Here is an 11598-nt window from a genome sequence, read left to right on the forward strand (position 1 = left end):
TGCCCTTGTCTCATTCTAACTCTCTAGCACTTGAGAGCATTCACGGATTGTCTTAACTGATCAATGAGATCAAAGTGATGTGGAGTTTAAGTACACTGATATCCCTGTCATCTTGGGCAATTCATTTTATCATAATTAGTTTCAATTTTCTTATACGAAAATTAAATAGATTTATCCTTAGGCCAAATGTGTATACTTTGTTGTTAGAGAAAATGCTTACATACTAGATTTATCTCCAACATTGTAGTTCTTGTAATTTCTGCTTCTGCGTCTTTATTCTCTATCAGTCTGTAACGTGCTCTAGATGAATCCTTTCCAAAGCAATCTCCACATTGCTTGGAGACCTCCCTTTCTCATCACCAGTTTATTCAAAATAATTGTACTTTCCTCCTTTGTTTTCTCACTTGTTTCTTAATCCCTAATCCACCAGAATCTCACTGATGATGTTGTACTTCCCAAATTCAAGGATTTCACTTCGCATCTCACATGACCTTTTGTTGTATATGATTTTGAACTTCCATTTCACTTTGTGGATCTCTTCCTGGGTGAATGAAATATCTTTCTCCTAGTTCTCAACTGGCCTCTCTAAACACACTTTCTCTTATTTCTTTATTGGCTTCTCTTTTTGCACCATAATTTAAGTGTTGATGTTTCCCAGGGTTTCACCCCATTTTTTAATCTCCCCTTCTTACCTCCCCAGCAAACCCAGGATAACCTTGTGGTCTTTACGCAGAGTCTGTGGGCTGACGACTCTCAAGTCCCTCTCACCAGCTGTGGCCTTTCTTCCTGGCTCCCCATCCACAGATCTTCTTTGCTGGTTCCTGTTCACCTCCTCCACTATTAAACAATGGAGAGCCACAGGGCTCCGTCATTGAACTTTCTTTCTAATTATACTCACTCCCTTGTTACCTCATCCATTCTCATAGCTTTAAACTACGCAATAATTCCCAACTTTGTATCTCCAGGTAGGACTTTCTCCCTCCATGCTAGATTTAATGCCCATTCAAGAGGCCATTTGAACATCTCAGAGGCTTTTCAAACCTAATATTCCTCAAACTGAACTCCTAGCAATTCTATCTTTCTAATGATTCAGGCCTAAAACCCGTGGGTGTCCGGGCTCTTTCTTTCTCTGACACCCTAACCTCTAATTCACTAGTGTAAACTGTCTTCTGTGTTGTTGTGATATGTCCAAATTCTGACCACTTTCTTCACTGGTTCCAAGGTACTCTCATCCCCAGAGATTAGCGCAATAGCTTCCTAACTGGATTCCCAACTTTGTCTTTGTCCCTTTAGTCTATTTTGAGCCCAACATCCAGAATGACCTTGTTAAAATGCAAGTGTGATCTTATCGTTCTTCTGCTCCCAAACACCAATGGTTTCCCATCTCACTCAAAAAATAGTGCAAACTCTAACTATGGCCCCTAACCTGCATCTTACTTCCCTGCTCCCATTTCATATAAATTCTCCCCACCCCCAACCCCTACAACCTGGCCCCTTTCCTCTCTCCTCTTCCATGCACGGCTTCCTCTTTTCTTTTATATACTGCAGCTTATTGCTGCTGCTTAAGCATCCCAGCCAGGCTTCCTCACCAGGACATTTGCTCCTGTAGATGCTTTTTCTTGACACATATGCTTTGTCTAGACCCTCATCTTCAGGTTGATGTTCCACTTTTACCTTTTCACAGAGGCCTTCTCTGACCACCTTATTTAAAATGGGCTTTTTTTTGTTTTGTTTTTTTGTTTGTTTTGAGACAGTCTCACTTTGTTGCCCTCGGAAGAGTGCTGTGGCGTCACAGCTCACAGTACTCCAACTCTTGGGCTCAAGCGATTGTCTTGCCTCAGTCTCCCGGGTAGCTGGGACTATAGGCACCTGCCACAAGGCCGGGCTATTTTTAGAGATGGGGTCTCAGTCTTGCTCAGGCAGGTCTTGAACCAGCGAATTCAGGCAATCCACCCACCCAGCCTCCCAGAGTGCTAGGATTATAGGTGTGTGCCACCACGGCAGGCCCTTAAAATGTTAATCATCCCCAGAATGACTCTTCCCGTCCTCTGCTCCATTTTCCCATTATTCATGTCCACACTGTCTAACATGTTTTGATTATGAATTTTGCTTACTTGTCTTCCTTCCTGTACTAGAACATAAGCTCCATAAAGGTTAACTGTTACTTTTACTTTCTTTTTAAAAAATTAATGGAAATTTTATTCAAAGGAGTAAAAATAACATATATGTCATATTCATTCCTTATAATTATTTCAGTAAGACCACACAGGGATTGACTCTTTTCATAGATTTTATCTCTTTAATAATAACTGGAATAAAATTAATATTTCTAGGAGTGAGGATATTTAGACATATTATAAAATGTGTACTTGTGCTTAATTTAATGCTTAGATTTATATATTCATATTTATATACAGATGTAAAAATCTTTACATCTTTGTAATTGCCTTCAATGTTTACCAAATTAAAAAATAGTATCAACAATGTTAAATCATCCTTTGAAGGTAGATTCGTTTTGGGGGAAAATTCAATTTGAAGCTAAATTTAATGAATAAACTGGATATTATTTGAAGTTTAAAGAAGAAATTGTAATAATAATTTAAGATTGATTTTCCCTTGTGGAACTTGTAAATTGGCTGTGATTTTAAATTTCAAAAAGACACTTCAATAAAGATGGCTGGGTAATTGCAGTCTTTCAACAAAATCATGTGCAAAAAAATCCCACCTTATTTGGAAATATGAGATGAATGAAATCTATTATTATTTTTTTAGAAGTTAGTAGCAGCATTTTTAGGCACATTTTAAAAGTCTTATATTTTTCAAAGAGGCAAAGTGAGATAACTGCCACTGTTAGACATTGTGCAATATAAAGGGAAGACAAACTGAAAATAATGCACATTGGAAAAAATAGTCTCATCAAAACTTTTTACTGAGACACTAAAAATGTGTCTTGACCACTTATCCAAGTCATTGCGTGCTGGTATGCACTGCCTGATGTTCCCATAGATGAGAAATCAGTAACTGTTGCTCCTAGTATATTTCTTGGACTTAGGTCATGAAGAAACTCAACATGACTTTTGACTTTGCTTATATGACTGTAATTGAACTTGGTCTCTCAACACTCATTTGTTTAAGGATAAAACACGTTGCTAGCTGGGAAACAGTAAGATCTCATATACAGTACTAATTATCACCTAAATACCTAATTATAGAAACTTGATTAAACTTTGAAATAATAATTAACAAGGCACAGAGGTATATAATTAGATGCTGTAAAAAGCAGATAAGAAAATAAGTGTTATAAGAATTCAGATATATGAGTGCTTAAATCATATGGAGACATTTTAAATGGAAATTGAACTCCAAATAGTTGGCAGTTTTGGAAGGGGATGGTGGTTTGAAAAACATGAGGTAAGGCTTGAAGTTAGAAATGGGCAGTTTGGGGCAAGGAGTAGTATTAAAAATGAATGAGGTCCAAGGGTAAAGGAAAATCATCTTAGGAGACAATTGGGGTTGAGTTATTAGACATTCTTTGGAAGACAAGTATTATGATATTAAAGCATCCTGGGATCCATCTCTGCCTCTTGAAACCGCTGATCTATTCATTTGAGTTGTGGGATGAGGACAACATGGTAAGTTGCAGGCCAAGTAAGGAACTTTCTACCCATGACATCATTGTGCACACGGAAAGACAGACAAGATTGCAGGCTGTGCTCCTAAGGTGGGTTGACAGATATGAGAATATAGAGAGCAGAGAAACACTGAAATTACAGGTATTCATCATTTATGTCGACAACCCTGATTTACCTCATTCCTCTGTATAATTTAACCTGTTTGAAAGGTAGTTGTAATAACTTTTTGTATTTTATGACTTGAGTGTTAATAAAAATGTCTAAGTTCCTTTTCCACCTACTTGCTGTTCTAAAATAAGAACAGAAGGGCTAAATAAAATTAGATAAAATTATCTAATTTATTTAATTGACCTTGTGGGGACAATAAATTGTAGGGACAATTTATTTAATTTATTTAGTTGTCCCTTTTAGGTCCTTGTATACCCCACTAATCCTGAGCGTCTGGACGTGGCTGCGAAATTCTTCAGTAGAAGGGCAGGAAATAATTTTCCTTAGGCACAAGGTGAAAAGCAAGGTCAGAGTGTATTATAAACTTTCTTCCAAACTGCCCTTTCTCTTCAGCCCCCAGCTGCTGACAACATTGCCCCACTTACTTCTCACACCTAGGGGTGATGATCTCCCAGGCAAACTCCTGATTCTGTAATTTCTCTAGGCTTTATTTACAGTGAGGACCCACCTGTCAAAACAAACATTTTTTGGAAGTGGCACTCCTTTCCTTACCACGGCTCAACTTAGGAGCAACTTAAGCTCAACACATTTCCTATAAGCCCAGTGTTACTCAAATGTCCTCATTTCTCTCCTTGGGGAAAATATTATAAAATGTGGGTGCTTTTTTAATCTAAGCTCTTATATAAAGCACACATGCATTTCTAATAGAGCTGTAACTCAGCTGTTTAAGATTTAAACTGGGCGGAGTGGGGGGGGGCGGATCATTATAAGCAAAAGCCACAAAGAAAACAAGAGAAGAGTCTTCTGGGTAGTGCAGAGTAAAGATTAAGAGGCAAATCTTATCAGTGAGTGGAGAAAATTGTGTCTAAGGACAGAAAGATTAAAGAATAAAGAAGCTTTCTTTGAAAATCTCTTAGAAGGAAGCTCCAACTGTGCATGTGTCTAAACTCTAATCTCATGCAGCTCTTGAGATGGAAAGATGGGCTGTAACTGTTTCTATCTGGCCTTGGGCACTTAAGGTAAACAGATGATTATAACTGTTGCTTGGCAATGAGTGTGGAGTAGAGGTCATTGTAAAATTATCAGTTGAATGAAATGATTTTTAAAATTTTGTGTGATAAAAATAATTTTTGTGTGATAGGACTTTCATAATTGATCACTTCTATAACTAGGTAAACTAAAAATTTTATTTTGACACTTAGTGTTAAGGGCATCTGTATTTATGGTGTTATGTTGAATCTACATAGTAAGTAGACAAGCAAAAATATAGCACTCAACCTAGACCTCCCATTTGATCCTGCAATCCCATTACTGGGCATCTACCCAGAAGGAAAGAAATCCTTTTATCATAAGGACACTTGTACTAGACTGTTTATTGCAGTTCAATTTACAATCGCCAAAATGTGGAAACAGCCTAAATGCCCACCAACCCAGGAATGGATTAACAAGCTGTGGTATATGTATACCATGGAATACTATTCAGCCATTAAAAAAAATGGAGACTTTACATCCTTCGTATTAACCTGGATGGAAGTGGAAGACATTATTCTTAGTAAAGCATCACAAGAATGGAGAAGCTTGAATCCTATGTACTCAATTTTGATATGAGGACAATTAATGACAATTAAGGTTATGGGGGGGGAAGCAGAAAGAGGGAAGGAGGGAGGTGGGTGGGGCCTTGGTGTGTGTCACACTTTATGGGGGCAAGACATGATTGCAAGAGGGACTTTACCTAACAATTGCAATCAGTGCAACCTGGCTTATTGTACCCTCAATGAATCCCCAACAATAAAAAAAAAAAAAAAAAAGAATTGTTTAATGAGCACTTACTATATGCCAGGCTCTAAGTTTGGTGTGGAGATTGAAATTCACAAAGAAATAAAGAATGAAATTCAGAAAAAAAAAATATTGCCATTAGTCAATATACTGAAGTTTTAAGAAAAGTATGCAAATGTTATCATAAAATTTGTTATCAGAGTTGCAAATGCAGAAAGTTGACATTGACTATCTTCTATGAAATTTCAAATATCAAGAAATAAACAAATTCTTATTCCTCCTCTAGAGGAATTCTAATTCTTAGCTACTTTACTACTTTCTCTTTTTGGAAGCCTTTAAATTTGCATCCCTCTGGTAAATTTATGTGGTTTTAAATAACTAATCAAATTCTGAAACTGAAGTCACATCAAATCTGTCAGTCTTACTCCGTACACATTGGTCTCTGTAAAAATATTTAGTGTGGACTGTAACTCAATTCAACTTCAAAAACAGGATGCTGGGGTCTCTGGGACTTTGGGCATTACTTCCCACAGCTGTGCAAGGTAAGTATCTACAAGGAGAGGCAGAGTCTTTCCATCCACCCGATGAGGGAAAGGCGCACCCGAAGCAACAGTAATTCCTTTGGCAGAGAGCACCTCCAAACAGGCGGACCTGTGTGTTCTTTGAGGCCCCCGGAGTGCGGGGAAGCACAAAGATGCTGGGAGAACTGCTAGGTACAGGACCAGGGCACCCCAGGGTTATCCGCTGCCTCTACAGCCACTGCTGCTTTGGGATCTGGAACCTGACCCAAGACCAGGCACAGGTGGAGATGCAAGGATGCCGAGACAGTGATGAGCCAGGCTGTGAGGCCCTCCATTGTGACCCAACCCCCAGAGCCCACCCCAGCCCCGGCTCCACTCTCTTCACTTGCTCCTGTGGCACCGACTTCTGCAATGCCAATTATAGCCATCTGCCTCCTCTAGGGAGCCCTGGGACTCCTGGTGCCCAGGGTCCCCAGGCCTCCCCAGACCCTAGGCTCTTCTCTGTCTCAGTTCTGCTACAGCGAAAGGCCTGCACAGTGCAAGGTGGGCCAGAGCCAGAGCCAGACTCAGGCAGAGACTGGAGTGAGGAGCTGCCCGAGCTGCCCGAGCTGTGTTTCTCTCAGGTTATCCAGGAAGGAGGTCACACAGTGGTGTGGGCCGGGCAGCTGCGAGGTGAGCTGGTAGCCATCAAGGCCTTCCCTGCAAGGGCTGTGGCCCAGTTTCGAGCTGAGAGAGCATTGTACGAGCTGCTAGGCCTTCGGCATGACCACATTGTCCGCTTTATCACTGCCAGCCGTGGAGGCCCTAGCCCCTTGCTTTCAGGACCCCTGCTGGTACTGGAACTACACCCCAAGGGCTCCCTATGCCACTACTTGACCCAGCACACAAATGACTGGGGGAGTTCCCTGCGGATGGCACTGTCTCTGGCCCAGGGCCTGGCATTTCTCCATGAGGAGCGCTGGCAGGATGGTCAATATAAACCAGGTATTGCCCACCGAGATCTGAGCAGCCAGAATGTGCTCATGCGGGAAGATGGGTCATGTGCCATTGGAGACCTGGGTCTTGCCTTGGTGCTCGCTGGCCTCACTCAGCCCTCTACCTGGGCCCCTACTCAACTGCAAGGCCCAGCTGCTATCATGGAGGCTGGCACCCAGAGGTACATGGCACCAGAGCTCTTGGACAAGACCCTGGACCTACAGGACTGGGGCACAGCCCTCCGGCGAGCTGATATTTACTCTCTGGCTCTCCTCCTATGGGAGATCCTGAGCCGCTGTCCCGATTTGAGGCCTGACAGCAGACCACCACCCTTCCAACTGGCCTATGAGGCAGAACTTGGCAGCACCCCCACCACCTGTGAGCTATGGGCCTTGGCAGTGGAGGAGAGGAGGCGTCCCTACATCCCATCTACCTGGTGCTGCTTTGTCACAGACTCTGGTGGGCTGAGAGATCTCCTAGAGGACTGTTGGGATGCAGACCCAGAAGCACGGTTGACAGCTGAGTGTGTACAGCAGCGCCTGGCTGCCCTGGCCTGCCCTCGGGAGGTCCCCTTCCTCCCAGAGGGCTCTCCACACAGCTGCCCACCTCTCTGCCCAGAAGACTGTACTTAACCTCCTGCTCCTGCCATCCTTGCCCGTGGGCCTTAGTTGAGTGCACGCCACTTCAACATTCAGCAAACCCTAGCCTAAGCCAGAACGAGACCATCTCTGAAAATAGCCGAGCATTGTGATGAGTGCCTGTAGTCCCAGCTACTCAGGAGGCTGAGGGAAGAGGATCACTTGAGCCCAAGAGTTTGAGCTGGCTGTGAGCTATGATACCACGGCCCTCTACCAAGGGCATCAAAGTGAGACTGTCTCCAAAAAAAACCAAACTGTTCAGCAAGGCTCTTGCTCAACCTGGCTGAACCCTTTTCATGTGTAAATATGCAGTTTATGTGTCATCTAAGTGCATTTGAGCATAAGTATGGTGACTGTATACCTGCCTGGTCTACCTCACCAGTGCCTTTCTCAACTGCTGAATCCTTGGATCTTTCTGTGGGGATCGAGTCCACAGCAGTTCTGACTGGTAACCAGGGATAGGTGTGCACAGGAAAGAAAATAAAGTCAGCCTTCCTGACTCAAAAAAAAAAAAATATTTAGTGTGCCAGATGACCTCAGAAACTTCCGAGGTTGAAAAACATTCTCTTTGCATTTAATTGAATATGTAGTGCACAGAAAATAAGTTCCTTTTTGTCCAAAAGGTGCAAACCTTTTTTTAAAACAAATTCATTTTATTTGCATGTATTTACATACTACATATTAAAACATTTTAAAAATATTAATTTCCAAACATAATGTAAACCAAAATTTTTTTTAGCCTAGTGTTAGTCAAACATGTTTGTTTCTGTCTTTGGGAAAAAGAGCACAAAGAGGAAAAACCAAAGGGCCTTTTATTTAAGTGCTTATAAAAGGGTACACAGGCATTTCCAACAAATCTGTAATTTGGGTGTTTCGGATTCAAATTGAGGTGGAAAAAGAAAGAAACCAATATTAGCAAAATCCAGGAAGAGAATCAGCTTCTTCTAGATACTGAAAAGGAAAGATTAAGAGGCAAATCTTATTAGCCACTGGAGAAAATTGTACTTAAGGACAAAAAGATAAAGAGCAAATAGAAGCTTCCATTGAAAAAGTGCCCTGTGAGTCCTTAAAATATTTGAATTCCAGTTGGAAAACATCTTAAAATACACAAACAAGTTGGCTATTTTCAGTGCCTCTTTTTTTAAATGCACCGTATTCAAAGTATTAAAGAGTTTGTTTCAACTCATTTTAAGAAAAATGTTTATCATAAGGTGCTTACTAGTGAGAAGAATGCCTGATGGCAACTTATCTCAAAGGCAAGATACCAAAGTACTAAAGAACTTGATTGTGCAATGATCACAACAACAAAACAACCCTTGGCTGGGATGTCACATCTCTGGTATGTGAAAAGTTTATGGTTTAGTCTTAGGTTAAACACAATATAGCAATAAAATTTTCAAAGAGAACTTCCAGCCGTTATTTCTGTAAGTTGTTTGTGAGCATTTCTTCAGTGACTCTATCCTTTTGCAGAAAATGCATTACGGAATGTGTTCCCCACCTGGTTCCTGAAGCACAGAAACCCGTCAAGAATAGGGCCCCCAAATTCTAACCCTGATATCCATTCACAAAAAACCTTGTTTAGGAATTTGCTTTGAGTAGCCTTCACATCTTTATCATAGCCTAAGAGTGAATTGCTTATGATCACTCAGGATATAGAAAGACAACCTCTTCTGAGGGATAAAAAAGGAGAAAAATGATATTTGGCCTCTTATTCATTCCATGACATAGTTACTTACTACGGATAGTTCGGAAATGCAATTCCCTCATCATTCCTAAAGGAATTATTGTCGGTGTTTCTTGGCAGGAAACATGCCGTGTTTAAATTTTGCTAAAACATGCCGTGTTTAAATTTTGCTAAAAGGTAGGATTACAAGTAATCCCAGGTTATTTAATAAGATTTTCATGAACAGAAAACTCAGTAGGTTCACACTTCACATACCTTGAGTGCAACCTTCACATAATTGTTAGGAATAGGCTCATCATAGTGGAAGCATCTCCTTTACAAAATGGGTCATCTCTAAACATGTGGCTTTCACGGGGTACGTAGCATGGAGGTAGAGAGCATTCTAGAAACAAAGGCAAGGATTGTAAGAATTCTCAAGGCCCTCTTACCCTGTAATTCTCTTATCATGAGCATTCTCTAGGTTAAAATGATGGCCAGAAGTTGGAACGCCTAAGGATATTTGGCAAATATTGTAGAACATTTCCAGTGGTTAAGATTTGCTTAGCAGAAGCTACATAACGAATATATTGATTATGAGTGTGTGTGTGTGCATCTTACGTGTGATATGTATGGCTTGGGAAGCATAGTAGTCTCTTAGGGCTACCATAATATTTCTACAAACTTAGTGGCTTAAAGCCATAGAAAATTATTCTTTCACAGTTCTGGTATCCAGAGACCAAAATCAAGATGTTAGCGGGCAGGGTCTTCCTCCCTACACAGAGTCTAGGGGACAGTCCTTTCTAGTCCTTGACTAGGGGTCACATCACTTTCTTACCTTCTCCTCTCCGTGTCTGTCTTTCCCTCTGAATGTCTCATCTCAAGACCCTTCTCATTGGATTTAAATTCCTCCCAGCTAGTGCAGGATGATAGCCTCATCTCAAAATTCTTAATTATGTTGCAAAGCTTTTTTCTTCCCCCGTCAAATAAGGAAACACAGATTCTAGGGACTGGGACATGGATATAATCTTTTGAGGGGCCACCCATTCAGCCCACTATAGAAAGAAATATATTTCACTTCCAGTTTTGCTCTGTTTTTGCTTATCGAGCATTAATCTTTTTACTGTATTTTTTAGCTTCCTGTGTATGTTATCATCGCCACAATAAAACTATGGTAATATTTATTTCACCTCCGGCAAGCAACCACAGTGTGCTGGAAAGGAAGCTTGCTAATTTGGCCTTGATATGCCATACCAGATCTAGAAATGGTTCTTTGTTTTTGACACTGAATATCATCTTAAACCAAAAACATCATTTGGCAAAAGTCATGGTGACTTTGGAAAACACTGAAAAAATTCCGATTTAAGCTCCTAGAAATGTGCAAGCAGGGCTCAGGAAGCCTGTCAAAACACTTCAACGTTTTCCTCAGAGGAGACACTGAGGCGTACACAGCCTCAGTGGCATTTGTGTAGATAAAGACAAATGTATTTCCCTCTGCGAATCTATACACATCAAGTATTTTAATTGGGCCAGTGTGAGAAATGTCTTCGAAATCTTAAACTTTCCCAGTGCCAGACCTACTGGGTAATCACTCTTCCCTTCTGAAAATGTTACATATCACATTATACGCCTAAGTTCAAAATACTAGAAATTCAGTTTGTGTGGAGGACTTTATTAAAAACTGTAAAATACATTTCCATTTCAATCACTGGGTTATAAAAGCAATGAGCCTCACCATCTGATACTGACTTTTTCTTTTTACTTGCTTCCAGGTTTAGATTTACAATGATTCTACTGAAGAAAAAAATACAAATCTTTCTCAGGATGAATTTTTACTTAGCTTGTATGTGGCTATGGTAACTATAATTCTTTATTTCTTCTTAGTTACTTTCCTGTGGAGAACTCTGTCTCTTGGTGACAATAGAAGACAGTTTGAGGATTGTTTCAGAAAACTGATTTTCTATGTCTTCAGGTTACTCTCCGACTGTGAAAAGAGGATCTTAGAGGTGAGGTCAAATGTTTTCAAGATAAGATGTGCCGTTCTTCAACACTCCCTGGCAGGCTCTGAGAAATTGACTCTTTTACAGAGTATGTGTAGCCAGGAGGTATGTGATACCCTTTACTGTTACAATGATACTCGTTATATTTATTTCGTAAAAGCTTTTATTTCGAACAATTGTCCAAACATCTAGTTGACCAGTAAAAGTGAGAATACAGCATAATTCTGT

General features: G+C 40.6%; 1 protein-coding gene across 2 annotated transcripts; it reads left to right on the top strand.

Annotated features, from left to right (window-relative positions):
* Positions 1-6069: 6069 nt before the first annotated feature.
* Positions 6070-7704, top strand: LOC128569192 (anti-Muellerian hormone type-2 receptor-like). 2 transcript variants are annotated; one of them, XM_053567328.1, is made up of 3 exons: positions 6070-6118; positions 6209-7243; positions 7526-7704. In XM_053567328.1, the coding sequence occupies exons 1-3, from the start codon at positions 6070-6072 to the stop codon at positions 7702-7704; spliced, it is 1263 nt and encodes a 420-aa protein (XP_053423303.1). The 2 variants fall into 2 exon arrangements, with proteins under 2 accessions (XP_053423303.1, XP_053423302.1); XM_053567327.1 differs by having other exon boundaries at positions 6209-7704.
* Positions 7705-11598: the final 3894 nt, after the last annotated feature.

The sequence above is a fragment of the Nycticebus coucang genome, chromosome 17, assembly GCF_027406575.1.
Source record: "Nycticebus coucang isolate mNycCou1 chromosome 17, mNycCou1.pri, whole genome shotgun sequence".
NCBI classification, from domain to species: Eukaryota; Metazoa; Chordata; class Mammalia; order Primates; family Lorisidae; genus Nycticebus; species Nycticebus coucang.